At 40.0% G+C, this 17601-nt stretch overlaps 1 protein-coding gene across 5 annotated transcripts in view; it reads left to right on the top strand.

Annotated features, from left to right (window-relative positions):
• Positions 1-17601, top strand: part of BVES (blood vessel epicardial substance) — a 261522-nt gene that overhangs the window by 229695 nt on the left and 14226 nt on the right. For 2 of the 5 annotated variants that reach the window (XM_040350168.1, XM_040350167.1), the window contains exons 5-7: positions 2806-2914; positions 6458-6625; positions 15657-15798. In XM_040350168.1, coding sequence (XP_040206102.1) covers positions 2806-2914; positions 6458-6625; positions 15657-15798 — 419 coding nt within the window. The other 3 variants (XM_040350171.1, XM_040350169.1, XM_040350170.1) reach the window with 3 other exon arrangements.

Below are 17601 nucleotides of genomic sequence, written 5' to 3'. Positions count from 1 at the left end.
TGACGGCAATCATCGTACGGAAGGATAGGAACGCCCAGTCAAGCAGTCATCGGAACCCGGAAGCCCTGGACAACATCAGGATATAAAGGTATGTACCGAGAAAAAAAAAGAAAACTGACGAAATCTATTGTCCTTAATATGCTGTATCTCCTAGATGCAATTTAAATTTATTTTTTTGGGTGAACCCCCGCTTTAATGGCTTTGTGTTGAGTTATTGTGAGGGGACAGCAAATTTACACTGTAATACAAGCTGTACACTCACTACTTTACATTGCAAAGTGTAATTTCTTCAGTGTTGTCACATGAAAAGATATAATAAAATATTTACAAAAATGTATGGGGTGTAATCACTTTCGTGAGATACTGTGTATATTTATTTTATTTATATATACAGTAGATCTATCTATCTATCTATCTATCTATCTATCTATCTATCTATCTATCTATCTATCTATCTATCTATATGTCTATCTATCTAGATATACTGTATAATACACTAGAAGCTACTCACCATCACTTTTACATCCTCTTCCTCAGGCAGTACTGAGAGTTCTTATTGGGAACCCCTGTGTAATGCAAACTTTATGTCCTGGATGAACTATTCTAAGAGAGGTTCGGGTTTCAGAAAAAAAAGTTAGTCCCCTAGGTATATGCAGCATCGATCCGATGCTGCCTCTGTCCCCTGCTGCTTATAAGACCACTGATTGCTCAGTTTTCAATCTTCATTGAGCAGAGAATTGGTGACTGCTAAGGAGGGGGCGGGAGCAGCTGGCTCAGTCTTCCAGCGGCTCTCTGAGAGGCTGATCCAGCTGCCAGTCAAGGCATCTGGGTGGATCCCGACAGTAACATCGGGATCTTTCCCAAGCCTGGACCAGCTGAGTGATGTCAGCCAACAGCAGGCTTTAGCCTCTGTTTGGCTGAAAATGGGTCACAGGAGTGCAGAACCAAATTTTACCATTTGTAAAATTAAGCTTTTATCCAGATAATAAAAAATATATAAAAGACAAGTTTATAAATTTGTTAAAAATTGTTAAATAATTGACCATGGAACCCTTATGATTCTCTGTTGAAATGTAGAGAAAAAAAATCCCTGGGTGTTAAAGTGGTTGTAAATGTAGAAGGTTTTTTAGTTTAATGCTCCCCACCCAGCCCCACCTTATGTTTACGTGAGTCCGATCTCTCACTGCTCTCTCCTCACTGGACATGGAGGCAGCAGTGAGAGCTGTCGATCTCAGTTTCTGAGGAGAAAGCACAGGGAGGGGGGCGAGCCTCACTGTGTGTGTCTATGGACCATGGCCGAATCTAGGGGGGGCACATGCCCCGGGAGACGCATCTGCATATTTTGCTAAATACTGGAGAACCAAATAGGAGGGAGACTGCACAGGTGCACTAGCACTGAACCAATCCATCCACCCACCCACCCACACTATAGAAAGGCATTCCAGGTTGATGCTTCAGCATGGGAGAGCCTTCCTGCAACTGGCATTTATTAGGACAAGAAGTGGGGTTTGTGTGCAAAAGGCCCTGGAGTAGGAAGTTGGTGTTGATATTTGAAGTTGGGGCAAAGGATTAGGGGGCCTGGGGGGGTGCAGAAAAGGCCCTGGACTGGCAGAGATTCAGAGGAGGCCCTGGACTGAGGGGTGTGCAGAGGAGGCCCTGGACTGGGGGGGTGCGGAGGAGGCCCTAGACTGGGGGGTTCAGAGGAATACACAGGAGGACCTTACTGGGTGATGTAGAGGAGACCCTGGACTAGGAGGGGAGTACACTGAAGGCCCTGGACTAGGGAGTATAGAGCAAGCCCTGGACTTGAAATGTGGGGTCGGTGTGGCAAAGGACCTGGATTTAGTGGTAGAATGCAGAGGGGGCTCTGTGAACTTGGGTGGGCTGTAGAGCAGGCCTTAGACTAGGAGGGGAGTGCAGAGGAAGTCCTGGACTGGGGTGGGGGGTGCAAAAGAGGCCCTTGGTTGGTGTGATAAAGGCCCCTGAATAGGAGGGGTTCAAGGGAGATACTTGACTAGGTGAGGGAGTGCTTGGAGGTCCTAGATTAGGAGAGGGGGTGTCTGGAGGCCCTGGACTATGAGAGGGGGATCGTGTAGGCCCTCTGGACTAGGAAAGAGGGTGCCTGGAGGACCTGTCAGCTTCAAGGAGAAAGAGCCTAGATCTGGGCTGAGGAAGAGCCTGCCTGGGCCCTGGAGGGTGAGTTCACAACATAAATGGAGACATTTATCAATTGTTACAAGTGCCATGCTTGTAGCATTATACTCAAAAAGACTTGAGGCTGTAATTGGTGCCAAAGGTGCTTCAACAAAGTATTGAGTAAAGGCTGTGTACAAAATATGTACATGTTATTTATTTTGTTTTTTATTTTTATCAAATTTTATCAAATTTTCAAAGACTTCTAACAAACTTCTTTCACGTTGTCATAATGGGGTATTGTTTGTGGAATTTTGAGGAAAATAATTAATTCAATCCATTTTGGAATAAGGCTGTAACATAAGAAGATGTGGAAAAAGTGAAGCAATGTAAATACTTTCCGAATGCACTGTATGTGCTAACTTCAGCATCAATGGGGTTTCCTTAAAAAATTGAAAATTTGCTGCCAGAAGGTCAGTTGTGGCTAATTAGGAGTTTAGTATTGTAACAAACTACCCTGTTTATATTATTATAAATGCCCTTAAGGAACCTGAAAATAAATCTGTATATAACCAGCAGCAAGCATGTTCTCTTTATTTATAATTAAATCGGTATACATTTTGGGAGTACTGTAAATATTCTGTTATCTTGTTTTTACACAATCAATCTTAGGATGAAGGTCTCCTATCGAGGTCATTTTCTTCATAACATATATCCCAATGCTTATATAGATTCTCCGGAATTCAGGTCGACAGAAATGGAGAGAGGAGAAAAATTTCAGGTAACTTTCCATATAATTTGTTTTGTATAGCCTTAAAGTCCAACAATGGCATGAGCTAATAAAAAATAATAAAAAATAAAATAAAAAAGCAGCTGTTTCATCCCCAAGCCTCAGTGCACTGTATAGTCAAAATGTCTACTGTTCATAGCTGGTGTTGTAATATGCATATGTATTCTAGAGTTTTAGTACCTGAGAATTGCCTTAAAAATATCCACTTCTGGTGCAGGAAAAGCAGGCACAGATTTTATGAGAGGAACTTCAGTGGGCACCAACTACGTAGCAAAAAAAAAAACCTAGTGGGGGCTTTAAGTTCAACTTGTCAATGTCATACCTGCCTCTCAGCATCAAGCATCCTACCCCCCCAGGCCCCAAGCTATGTCTTTTCCATTATCAGCACAGCAATTTCAGCAAGTGTTATGTGTACTTGCTTAACAGCTGCCACCTGGCTGTGATCCACCTACCCTCTTCGATTGTGCCTGTATCCTGTTGTTAGGCAGTGATGTAACTACCTACAGACCAAGATCCTTTCATCTGATTTCCTGACCACCCCACCCCCATCAGCACCCTCTGCAACCCCCCAAAAAAGCAGGCTGCATGAGTGTGCCTTAGGAGTTTAGGCCAAGCATCCAGGGAGAAAAAGACATGGGGCTAGATTCACATAGCCCGCCCTAACTTTGCAGCGGCGTAGTGTATCGTGTTTACACTACGCCGCCGTAAGTTAGCGAGGCAAGTACATGATTCTCAAAGTACTTGCCTGCTAGGTTACGGCGGCGTAGCCTAAAGCGAGCAGGCGTAAGGGCGCCTAATTCAAAATAGGCTGAGGGGGCGTGCTCTATGTTAATTTGTGTTGAACTGACGTGATTGACGTTTTTTTGGAACGGCCGCCTACATATCCCAGTGTGCATTGTGGCAAAGTACGCCGCACGTCCCTATTGGTTTCGACGTGGACGTAAATGACGTAAATCCCTATTCACGGACGACTTACGCAAATGACGTAAAATTTTCGAGTTTCGAGGCGGGAACGACGCCCATACTTAACATTGGCTACGCCACCTAGGGGGCATGTTTACCTTTAGGCGGCCTATCTTTACTGCGACGGGCAGATGTACGTTCGTGAATAGGCGTATCTAGTGATTTACATATTCTATGCCGACCGCAATGGAAGCGCCACCTAGCGGCCAGCCTAATTATTGCACCCTAAGATAGGACGGCGCAAGCCGTCGTATCTTAGATAGGTTTAAGTGTATCTCTGTTTGAGAATACACTTATGCCGCGTACACACCATCACTTTATGTGATGAAAAAAAACGACACTTTCTGTGAAGTAAAAAATGACGTTTTTGAAACTTCAATTTTCAAAGACGAAGTTGCCTACACACCATCGTTTTTCTCACAATGTTCTTGCAAAGTGAGGTTACGTTCCACCACGTTTTACCATTGAAGTAGCTTCTGGGCATGCGTGGATGAAAAAAACGTCTTACAAAACGACGTTTTTTGCTACACACGGTCAATTTCTGTGAAGTAAAAAGTGCACTTTTGAAAAACGACACATAAAATTGAAGCATGCTTCAATTTTTTTTGGTCGTTTTTTACAAGACATAAAACGACGTTTTCCCCCACACACGGTCAATTAAAGTGACGTTTTTAAAAACGTAATTTTTTTTCATCACATAAAGTGATGGTGTGTACGGGGCATAAAACTTAGGTCGGCGCAGATTCCGAGTTAGGTCGGCGTATCTACTGATACGCCGGCCTAACTCTTACTGAATCTAGCCCATGGAGTGGCAGCAGAAGCCATCGTCTCTAAATAAGTGAATCAAGAATGCCTAAATTAATCTCAATAACTTAAAAAATATATAGAATTGCGCTAAATAGAAAACAGAATATTATTAACCAAAACCAGAATGGTTAAAATCAAAGTGTTGTGATAATAAATCTTATAAATCTTATATACTCCTGGTGTCGATCTCCACCATCCACCACCTTTTAGTGATCTTGTGCATCAGTGCCTCCACCAAAAGCTGAAAAACGTATTCACCGCCTCCTATAGACCCCCCCCCCCCCCCCGTTACAAGGGATCTAATGAATAAAGAGTGGCTTGGCATGAGTAGAGAAGAAGACTTCAGCTGAGAGGCTTTTCTATGACCCAGGCAGCCCTTCCAGGAACTTTCGACCCCCCACCTGGCCAGAGCAACGTGGCTACCTAGGGTCATTTGTTTTTGTTTCTTAAAGTGGAACTTTAGTCAGAAAATGTTGTCCTGCTAGATCACTTCAGGCTGGTCCATTTTGCTTTTGGTTGAGAAAATAGGTCTAGAGTCCCAAGGCTGCAGCTGTGCTGGCTGTATTTAAGCACTTGTCTGCCTGTGCTGTTTCTGGATGGTAGGGGACTGTTGCACTGTAGCCCATCCAGGTGTGGAGCCCCCTGGTGCCAAGCTATCACTGAGCTAAGCAGCTCCTTTTCTATTCTAGAGAGAACCACCAATGTTTACTTTGCATGGTGGTCCTGTGTCCACCAGAGTGGCCTCACCTCCCCATTTACTCCTATAGAGACTGTGCTGGATGTTGGCATAATCGATTGTGTATATGGGCACTTTTTGGTTGAAACTCAGCCCAGAGATGCCTCAAGATATTGCCTTACCACAGCTAAAGCGCTGCTAAAGCACTGCAAAAACAGCTGCCGCTTTAGCGGCTGTTTTAGCAGCGCTTCAGTCTGAAAGGGGTCATAGTGAGCATAGAGATTTTGGCAGAAGTGTTTGTGGGTACACCCTTATCCTATAAACATTGTTAAGTGTACATTTTTAATGTCAACATCTTGAGGACTGGGTAACACAATGATTGCAGCTCTATTCCACTGGTCATCATCCTCATCATACTTAGTGACACTTGCCTGATGACATCCTTGATAAAGTTGCTCATTCTTCATCATTCTTACTAGAGAGACATTGCTAAACTCTACATAACAAATGTCAACATCCTGAAGATTGGGTAATAGTGATTCCAGCTGTACCTGTACCATTGCTCATTGTGTATAGTGGCACTTGCTTGACCAATTACTGGTCATCACTATTATATATAACGACACTTGCTTGACCAGTTACTGGGTATGTCATTTTACATTCATCTGCTATTAAGCTGCTAGTTACAACTTGGGTGTTGTTCATTGGTCACGATTATGACATCAGATGAAATAAGTTGTCAAAATATATTTGCACAATTGTGTTATAAATACAATGCAATGTAATTCTTTGGTGTTAAGTTGCAGCATCAGAAAAAATGACATTGTTTTTGAGTAAATTCCTTACTTGTATTGTGTTGAAAATATTGATGGGTTGGCCAGGTGGACCCCCAGACTTAACTAATTTTCTCCATTGGACCTCAGAGTAAAAGCAACAAATTTAGTAAGGATTTAGTTCAGATTATATAAAGTCAATGTGTGCCTTATGAGATGGTATACATTCCCATGAAATGCAATTAATTGAATATAGATTCTTTTTTTTTTTTTTTTTTAAGAAAGTAATAGAACCTTTTTTCCCTCTTTACTTAGGTCACAATCACAGCAGACGATAATTGTGCGTTTCTGTGCTGGTCTCGAGAGAGACTAACATATTTTTTGGAGTCCGAACCATTCCTTTATGAGATATTTAAATATTTGATTGGTAGAGACATTACAAATAAGCTATACTCGCTGAATGACCCCACATTAAGTGACAAGGTAAGGGTGTGTTTAAAATTTCTTAAACTGCTGTGAGAAGATTATTTATAGTTATTTGAATGACACTTAAGGCCTATCACATTGTAGAATTTTGTTAGTATGCAAGTTCAGCTTTACAAAAAATCACACTATACTGTCCCATAACAGTATGTGTGCTTAACCTCCCTGGCGGTATGATTCTTTCAGAAAAAAGGTGCTGAAAGCGGTACCATTATTTGCAAGGAAATTTGGTCGTTTTATATTGTAGGCCTGTAATTCTTAGGAATAACTCACTTAAATCTGACCAAACAAGAGTGAATTTCAGTGTTTTTTGCTTACACTGCAGAGGAATCTGCGTATTCATGCACATCTGTGTGGGACATTTCTGCTGTATATTGATTTATATTGTTTCAGCAATCACTGTTCACATATGCTTTTGGAAACTTATTTTTATTATTAATTGTTGCACGGTGTTGTGTGGTATTCCACATTTCACAATCACTATTGTGTGGTTGAGCGCCCTCTACCTTCCATTTTCAAGAGTATTGTAGGGATCCCGGGTATGACATTTTTTTAAAAACAAAATTATAAATTATAATATAATAAATAATTATAAATAATTATAACAAATAATAATATAAATATAATAAAAATTATTCAATAATGTAATCAACTCAAAATCACTGAAATTTTCTCAGTTGCAGAATTGTCGCTGTCATTACTTTTATTTTTTTATGACGAATTTCCCCACAAATCGCTATCGCACAATTCTGCAAGTGATTATAATTTATTATCGCTGTTTTCTAGCTGCTCTAAAACCATTTTTTACATAAAAAGACACTTTTGGTTGCTATGGACAATCTACAGTTTGCAGGGAGAAAAAAAGGTTTTTATTATATAAAAGAACATGTAGGACACTGAGCAGACCACTAGGGACAAGGGGGGTGTGTATTTTTTACATACAGTACTGTAATCTATAAGATTACAGTATACTGTATGTAATGTGTTTGTTTACGTTTTTGAATTTGGCGCCGTTCTCTGCTCCCGTGCGTCGTAACGTCGCAGGGAATGGAGATCGGCGGCACAGGAGGACACTGTGTGAATCGAGCGAGGTCCCGCTCGCTCACACAGCACGGTGGCATTGCTGGATCCAGGGACAAGGTAAGAAAACACTGCCTGTGGATCCAGCGAGGCGAGCCCAAGTCTGACTCGGGGTTACCGATCGCAGCACAGAAATCTAACCTCGAGTCAGACTCAGGAATACCGCCAGGGGGGTTACCTTGCTTACCAGCCAGGGCTCTCTTTCTGTTTAAAAAAAATGTAGTCCAAAACCATATTTAAAAGAAGCTTCTAAAAATCATATGTGACCTGTGATGGCTCCCATCCTGTTGCCTATGTGCATGTGTGGCTAAAAGAACTGGACTGCACTCCTTCCCATGGCACTAAGAAGGGCTGGTCCCAATGGCTGCTTCATCCTTACAAGAACTCGGAACTGAGCTAATGCATGCAACAGAGGATTTTAAGAAGCTTCTTTTAAATGTAGTTTTGAACTACATACTTTAAACAGAAAGGGAACCATGGCTTGCAGTTGGATTTAGCACACTAGGGAGGTAAAGCTGAATTTATACTTTAATACAAGTATGATGACGTGTAAAAGATTCTGCTTGTAGGCTTTCTTTCACAGCACTGTATTAAGGAGAACACAGCTTCAATGACATCAGCATTTTCTATCATTTGTTTGTAACATGTATTGATTTATTTGTAATCACCTAGATCAAAATTATAAATTTCCCCCACCCCTTGAGTGCAGCCCAGCAGCTGGAATACTTGCTGTAACGGTCACCACCGTTTACGACCTTCCATCCCATCCACGACAGCTCATCTGACACACAGACAAATCAGCAGGCATCCCATTTTCCCAGAATCAAGACGAGACACAGCTCTGTACTTGTTCCAAATGTAATGACTTCTTTAATGGTTTCTTCTCAGCTTTTTATGCAGTTACAATCATGTGCCAGTATTCATAGGGACAATGAGATCTCCACCCCCCTAATCACACACCAAGGCTAATTACAAACCATTCTAGACGTGTCGGCGCCGGCCTATAATTATCATGATCTAATCCCTGCACATTCCTTCATTAACAGCATAACAAACAAAACACCATCAAACACTGAGTTCCCTAGGCAGATGTTCCGTCTCCGCATACAGCCTGAACACCTATTCACACCTCTGAGCATCAATAGGCTTTTAGACAGTGTTATAACACAATTAAAGGCCTTTCAAGAGCCAGCCTTATTTAACATGTTAACAGTCTTCACAGAGAGATGAGTCATAGAATATTCTTTGCAGGCATTAAGGAATATACTGTAGATCACTGTCCACGCCAAAACAATCCAACATGTGTCCCCCATCTCCTGGCTCAATCTGTGCCCAAAAATCACTCCTGTTACACTTGCTAAATCTATGACTTGTCCCTCTCAGGTCTTTCTCTTAGTGCACATGGAGCCCAGCCCAATTCATTTCTATGGGACATACGTACTCATGGTAGCCTCCAGCAGTCCAGCAGGGTATGACTTCCCAATGAATTGCATGGGGCCAAAGGTGCAGTTGTCTCCTAAAGCAGATTTAAGGGTGTTCTTCATAAGCTAAATAGAATGCTGACAAGCTATATACTTACTAAGTTATATGTGTTTTAAAAAGCAATGTCAATTTTTTTTATTTTTTATTTATGGAGTGAACACATGAGCTCTAGTTCTCTGTCTGTTAATGAGGCTGCAGCAGAACATCACTTCCACTAATATAATACCATAGCCAAATTTGGCTGACAGTGCTACTTCCTGCTAGAGCTGCTGTCAGGCAGAGGGGTATGTAGCTGTGCAGGAAGTATCAGCTCTGTGCTTTGAAATAGGCAGTAAGCATTGTCACCTTGTTACAGTAAGTTTACTGTGGCAGCGTAAACCATTTTTTCTACCATTAGGCTACACCGATTTTAAACCACCAGTCCAGCCAAGCGTTTGTTTTTGGGTTTACAATAAAAACCCAGTAGATGTTCTAACTCTTACCCACTTTATTAGTTTGGCTAGACTAGGGGTTTAAAACATATTTCTGGGTTTTATGATTTTGTATTTTTTTATGATGGTCTTTAGGAAAATGTATGTTTTCGTTTAGAATTTATTTGCTTTATGTTAAGGTAAGGTATCAGTAAGGTAAGCATAAAATAGTGCATATTAATATTTCACATTTACGCTACATTTGTAACCATGTGGTGGAAAATAGACACTTTCTTACATGTTTACCTTGCTGTTTTTATCTGCACTACCGAACGAATCCTGTCTTTCACAGAGCTCAATAGTTCAAGTTCAAATTAGACACTGTGAAATTAGTCAAAGGAGTCAGTCTTTCCCTCCATATATCAAACAACACATTAAAAACATTCTGTTAGATAATGTAACTGTGTTCTCTTTGTAAAAAACAATATTGCTCTTGGTGATCCAGCATCCCAAGTCAGCCCATCATAGGTCAATAATTATACAGCACTGGGGCTGTAATTATATCAGTATTTTTAACCATAATGTAAATATGCTTAAGGAGATTGCGCTCACAGCAAAAAACTGCTAAAGCCTGTATACAGTTATATACACTTTCTCCAGGAAAAGAGGTCTCATATAGTCACCCTGGCGAAGAACTCATGAATCCCATACTTTGTAGTATACAGTCATACAAATTTCAAGAGTGTAAATATGCCCTGAAAGTCTTGGGATATGTATTGGAAATTTACTTACTAGGACTGAAATTGGTTTGATATGTGTAGATTAATAAGTGCCACAATCTTTATCATAATTCCATATTTGTATGCCATGACTGAGCAGCTATGTAGGATTGAAGCTCTTTTTTTAGTCTGAACATGTTTAGGGACTAAAAATGAACATAGGATGAAACTAACAGCCTTTTACATTGGATTGGAGAGATCTACGCAGTATAAAGTCTTTAATTAGTGTTCATATTCTTTGGGTCTAGCTCACTAGGGGTATATTTTACTTTTCCTTTAACCCCTGGAACAAAAGAGTATTTGATTAATCTGTGTGTTTTTATCCCTTTTTTTTAGAGGGATGTACATCCTTTGTAACATTTTATATTTTTGGTACATATTGGTACATATTTTTATGCACTGCCCACCCTTTAAAAATATTAAATATACAATTGACAAGTTTATTTTTGATTACACTAAAATACATACAAATTCAGAGGGACAGAGCCAGCACTAATCTTGTAGGTGGAAGTAGCTAGTTTAGTCAACCTTGTAATGGCAAGGGAAAGTGTTTCCTTTACCAACCTGTTATCTGCTGCAGATAAGTTTTCTGACTACGAATTTTTCGCGTGTGCGTCTCTCACAGCTTGTGTGTTCAAATCAAAGAACTCGTGTTCTTGCATTATTGGCTAGTGGGGTTGATTTACTAAACAGAAATCCACTCTGCACTACAAGTGCACTGCAATTGCACTTGAAAGTGCACTTGTAAATGCTATCGCTGTAGATCACTGTAGATCTGAGGGGAAGCTCTGAAATTAGGGGAAGCTCTTCTGATTTTATCATCCTAACATGTGCACAAGCGAAAATACTGTTTTTTATTTTCCTTGCATGTCCCCCTCAGATCTACAGCGACTGCACTTGAAAGTGCACTTGTAGTGCAAAGTGGATTTTCCTTTTGGAAATAACCCCCAGTTTGGTGGTGGTTATTTTTTTTTTGTGACACCGTTGTCACAGATGCACTTTATATGTCATTTATTAGTAAAATAAATATATTATACGCATAGTAAAAAAAGTCAGTGTAAAAAAAAACAAAAAAAACAAAAAAAACTCATGCCCGGATTCACGTAGGAGAGCGCATCTTTGTGCGGGCGTAACGTATCCTATTTACGTTACGCCTCCACAAATTTGACAGGCAAGTGCTGTATTCTCAAAGCAAAGTTGCGGCGGCGTAGCGTAAATAGGCCGGCGTAAGCCCGCCTAATTCAAATGTGGAAGATGTGGGCGTGTATTATGTAAATGTATTGTGACCCCACGTAAATGGCGCTTTCTCCGAACGGCGCATGCACCGTCTGTGAAAGTATCCCAGTGCGCATGCTCCAAATTAACCCGCAAAAAGCCAATGCTTTCGACGTGAACGTAAATTACGCACAGCCCTATTCGCGAACAACTTATGCAAACGACGTAATCGATGGAAAATTTGACGCTGGCCCGACGTCCATACTTAACATTGGTACGCCTCATCTACGCCTCATATAGCAGGGGTAAATTTACGCCGGAAAAAGCCTAACGTAAACGGTTTATCTGTAATTCGAAGGCCGGGCGTACGTTCGTGAATTGGCGTATCTAGCTGATTTACATATTTCTAGGCGTAAATCAGCGTACACGCCCCTAGCGGCCAGCGTAAATATGCAGTTAAGATACGACGGCGTAGGAGACTTACGCTGGTCGTATCTTATACAAATTCTGGCGTATCTGATTCTTTGAATCAGACGCCAAGATACGACGCCTCAGACTCAGAGATACAGCGGCGTATCTGGAGATACGCCGTCGTATCTCCTACGTGAATCTGGGCCTCGATTTATTTAGACTATAATGCTGTGGTAAGTGCAGCAAATATGTGTTCAACAGCACACCATTAACTAATGAAGAATGCGGTATCATGAATTACTTTCAATGATGTCATGTTATGTCTACTGTAGTTTACGTTCTATTGCATGTGCAAGTAAACACCATTCAGATTTTGCTAAGCTGCAAGCTTTGTCATAATAAGTCTTCTCAAAGTTTTCATTAACTGACCATTTATTGTGATGTTATGGTAGAAACCTTAGCTTGGCAGACTGGTCTAAGAACACTTTGCTATATATTTCAGAAATAAATAAAATTAAATGTGTTTATATTATATCAGTTGATGCATATAAATGAGTTACACTGGCTATACGCTATACAATCTGATTATACAATTATACCAAAGCTGCATAATATGAAGAATAATAATGCATTTCATTTGTATCAATTCAGACAAGCCCCTGTTCTAAGAAGTTGGTAGTAGACCTAAATGAGTCTCTAAAATCAGATTGTATAGTGTATGGTGAGCCTTGGAGGTAGTTTGATATAAAGGTCATTCCCATATTTAAAAAAAAATCAACTGAAAATCAATAAAATTATAGCTAGGCTAGCTATAGTAGAACATATTTGTTTAGAATAAATACACAGGGCCAGATTCACAGAAGAGATACGACGGCGTATCTCTGATACGCCGTCGTATCTCTCAGAGTATCATAGAATCAGTTACGCATAGATAGCCCTAAGATCCGACAGGTGTAATTGACTTACACCGTTGGATCTTAGGATGCAGTACCTCGGCCGCCGCTGGGGGGAGTTTGCGTCGTATTCCAGCGTCGGGTATGCAAATGAGGTTTTTCCGTCGTTACGTCGGCGCAAGTCTTTTTTTCCTGTCGCAAAGTTAGGTGTGCTATTAGCATGGTGTTAAATTACTCCACCATGTTAAAGTATGGGCGTTGTTCCCGCGTCGCTTTTGAATTTTTTTTTCCCGGCGTAAGTACGTTACGCACGTCGCGATTCACAAACACGTCGGGCCGCCGTAAGTTCGCGCAAAGCACGTCGGGAAAATTGCGAACGGAGCATGCGCAGAACGTCCGGCGTGGGAGCGTGCCTAATTTAAATGGTGCCCGCCCCATTTGAATTGGGCGGGCTTGCGCCGGACGACTTTACGTTACACCGTCGCAAGTTTCCAGGTAAGTGCTTTGAGGATCAGGCACTTACACTGAAAACTTGCGGCGGTGTAACGTAAACGGGTTACGTTACACGGCCGCAATTATTCGTGAATCTGGCCCACAGTTATTTATCTGGTAGAAAAATAACTACAGTATGTAGATGATTCTAGTAAACTTTGTTTTGTTATATGGTCTTTCAGTTGCTATTTAATTGAGGTAAATTTGGTAGCTCTGTCTCTATGTTTTTTGGCAAAAGGTAAACTTGCCCCAGGCCAACAATAAAATATTCTACAAAAGAACCCCCTTGGAGACCTATAAAGACATAGTATACACCCTTATTTTAAAGTAAATCTTCTACAGATCTTGATAATTTACACCAAGCTGTTAATAAGAAAAAAAAGTAAGCAGAGGTTACCTAACTAAAGCCTGTGCACATGGGCCAAACATGGGCCTGTTTTAAAAAAAAAAAAAAAGGCTTCTGTCGGACAAGCATGCTGGAAAACCAGCAGCCAGTTTTTATGGTCAAAAACTCATAGGGCCAGATTCAGAAAGAATGGCCTAATCTCATATACGCTACGCCGCGTAACTTAGAGAGGCGAGTACCGTATTCAGAAAGAACTTGCGCCCTAAGTTACGGTGGCGTAGTGTGAATGGGCCAGCGTAAGCCCGCCTAATTCAAATTGTCAAGGCAGTGGGCGTGTTGTATTCTAATGAAGCGTGACCCCATGTAAATGCATGGCCGAACGAACGTCGAATTTACTCCCTAAGATACGCTGGCTCCATTCATACGACGTGAACGTAACCTACGCCCATCCCCATTCACGTACGACTTACGCAAACGACGTAAAATACAACGCTGTTCCCGCGCCCATACCTTAACATCACTTACCCCTGCTTTATGAGGGGTAAAGTTATGCCGGACGTACGACTTACGTAAACAGCGTATCAGGCACAAGTACGTTCGTGAATCGGCGTATCTAGGTCATTTGCATATTCAACGCGTAAATCTACGGAAGCGCCCCTAGCGGCCAGCGTAAATATTCACCCAAGATACGACGGCATACTAAGACTTACGTCGGTCAGCTGAAGACAGATTTCAGGCGTATCTAGGTTCCAGAATACCGCGCATAGATACGACGGCGCATCTTTTAACTTTAAACCTTTGTGAATCCGGGCCCTAGTTTGTACCAAGCTTAAGCCTCCTGATGCCTCCTATTGATAATTTTAGATTGACCTTCATTTTAAAGGACCAAAAGGAGACTGAATGCGGAAGGAATGTGGACTCATTCCTTCTGCTTTTAGAGTCTCCTTTTGGTCCTTTAAGTGGAAGATCAATATCTGCATATCATATCAGCTTGATCTACTGGTCATGACACTGGAAACTTGGAAAGTACTTTTCAGTTAAGGAAACATTTGCTTATGCATGTTCTATAATTTATTTGAATTGCCCAGTAGTGTGTGACACATTTGGTTTAAAAAGGAAATCCTTATATTTTATACTGATGATTTATTGCTACTAATCTTAATCAAACAAACAGCAAATTAAAGTTTTAATCCTGCTGCAAGTATAAACACTAGATCAATCTCTAAGATGTCTAAAATCGAACACTCACAGAATATCTTGCACAGCATTTAAATGTGTCTAAAGCCAAAAATGTTTTACTGGTTTTAGACAGATTGTGAAAATAATACTTCTGTCAGGTTTTATTGCTCTCTGTATTTGTTCTGGTGGCTATTATCATTCGGACAGTGAGCAATACAAAATCCAAACTTTATAGTTGATACCAGAACAGGAATAAAGGGGAAATTGTCCAATGGGGGCAACTGTCTAGGAGTAGAATTTCCTTTACCTTTGGTTGTGTCTCAAGGGCAGGTAAAGCAGGGTAATCTTATAATAGGACACAAATGGGGAGGAATCATGCCAGGAGTTTTAACCATTCCCAACCTTATCCAAAACAAAATAGAAGAGTTAGCACAAATCTCTATATAAAGATGGTCCCATTAGGTTAATTATTTCCCTGGACCCAATTATTTCTTAAACCAGCACAGGCTGTTCTGCTGATTTTTTTACACAGGACATAAACACAAGGTTATACTAGCTATTATATAGAATTCTATATTCAACATATATATTATATATATATATATATATATATATATATATATATATATATATATATATATATATATATATATATATATATATATATATTGTTATATTCACACAGTAATTCAGTTTGTGCCAGGAAAGTAGAGTTCATTGAAAATGTTTTCTGCTTCTGTTTAGGTGGCAAAGAAAATGGACAGGCAGCCAAGTCTGTGCTCACAACTGTCTGTAATGCAGATGAGAAACAGCATGGCCAGCACAAGTGACAGTGAAGACGGTCTGCAGAACTTTCTACGGGGAACTTCAACTGCTTCTTCTCTGCGTAAGTTTCCCAGCAAGATCATAAAGGAATCTGCATGTCAGCATCTGTCTTGTTTAGTGTGAGGAACAGATGGTTGTGTATCGAGTAACTGCTTATCTTGAGAATTATTATGCAGCTTGAAGGCCATTGTTAGTGTATCTTTGCTAGGAAAATGCTATAAAGACTATAAAGGTTCCTTTGTGACTTAGATGTTTCCACAGTGAGTACATGATCATGGTATTCTATTCTCACAGCTCCAGAACTATACGCTAATTTGGTAGATTCTAGTTAAATAGCTTTGGCATAACATTTAAGGTTGGTAAATATGTAAGTAGCATTTGATGCATGGCATGACAGTTAAAGAGCATTTTATTTACAAAAGTTACAGAGCTATGAATCTTAAAGCATGCTTTCGAAGGTTTTATGGAATGCACTGTCTATAAAAAACATAGATAACTCTAGTAAGTTTGTTTAAGGGTATTCTTTTCACTTTATTGGACATGTTTATTTTTTATTCTATATGTTTGAATTTTTTTACCCCAATCTATAAATGACATTATAGTATAACCATGACTATAAATGTCTTGGATAAAAAGCTTGTCATAACCTGTAACTCAGCATCAACAATACTACATATTGTTTCACAAGGCTAAGGTTATTGATGCAGCAATATGGAAGTATTGTTTTTTTTTCAAAGCACGATTGACTAATATAAATTACAGTTGTAAAGATAAGCTTACTAAACAAGACAAAGAGACATACACATAATGAAGTAACTCACAGTAGCTTAAAAAAGTTATTATGTTGCCAACTTGAGACTGGTTGTTGCAGGCTACGGCACTCTACCCTCAATTGTTGCTTTTTGAACTTCTAAACCTAATAAATAGTTTGCCTTTCTTTATTATTATAAACAGTTTGGAAACTAATTGATGTGTTAACGTGTTTGACTAAGAAAAACTAACCATCTGCTTTTACGTTAAGGGAATAACCACCAAGAGTTCTATAATTCTTACGGAATGGGTCGTGTGGCACATGATGTTTTCTGTTGATAACTGCATATTAAAAATAAAAAGATCCACTCACAAGGTACTAATAGGTGATTCTTAAATGCTGTTTGCTGGGGAATTTTTCATAATCATGTAATTCTTGAACTAATGTAATAATTTTACTGTGCAAATGTTTATAAATCAATCATCCACTCTACAGTGTGATGGATTGTGGATGATGGAAAACTGAGCTAATTGATTGTAGTGGTAATGTTAAGCTTTCGGTGGCTTTGAATATTTTATGTGTGTTTATATAAAATTAAGTTTTCTTATGGTGATAATCATCTATCCCAAAGCTATTTATTAAAGTTTACTGTTTAACTTAAGGTAATATAATGCACGCTAACTCTTAAATAATTTCTATTCTCGTGACATCTTTCACTCTATTCACATCTCACTAATCCATTACGATAAAAAGCACAAACTCCTGTTGGCTACAAGAATATTTTTTCCTATATTGTTATTTACAAAGATTTTAGTGCATTGGTTTTGATAATGTGTCGTGTTCACATGAGAGCAATAATGGGAGTGAAATGTTAAGGGGGTTTGAACAATCCTAGCAACACTGCCCCCCCTGTCCACACTTTTTAAAACTTGAATTATTCTTAGCACCTTAACTCATTTACGAAGTGTCTAGATATGAGCTGTCTATGCATCACTCTACTGCAACCAAGGAGGGGCCAGACATTGCATAGTTCACTGCACAGATTGCGGTGATCTTTCCCCTGGAAATGGGGGCAGATACCTAGATTTGACAGGTATACGCTCCCCCCCTGAA

This window comes from Rana temporaria, chromosome 4 (assembly GCF_905171775.1).
Source record: "Rana temporaria chromosome 4, aRanTem1.1, whole genome shotgun sequence".
In the NCBI taxonomy this organism is placed as follows: Eukaryota; Metazoa; Chordata; class Amphibia; order Anura; family Ranidae; genus Rana; species Rana temporaria.
Note: the sequence above shows the minus strand (reverse complement) of the source record. Positions and strands in the feature narration are given on the sequence as shown.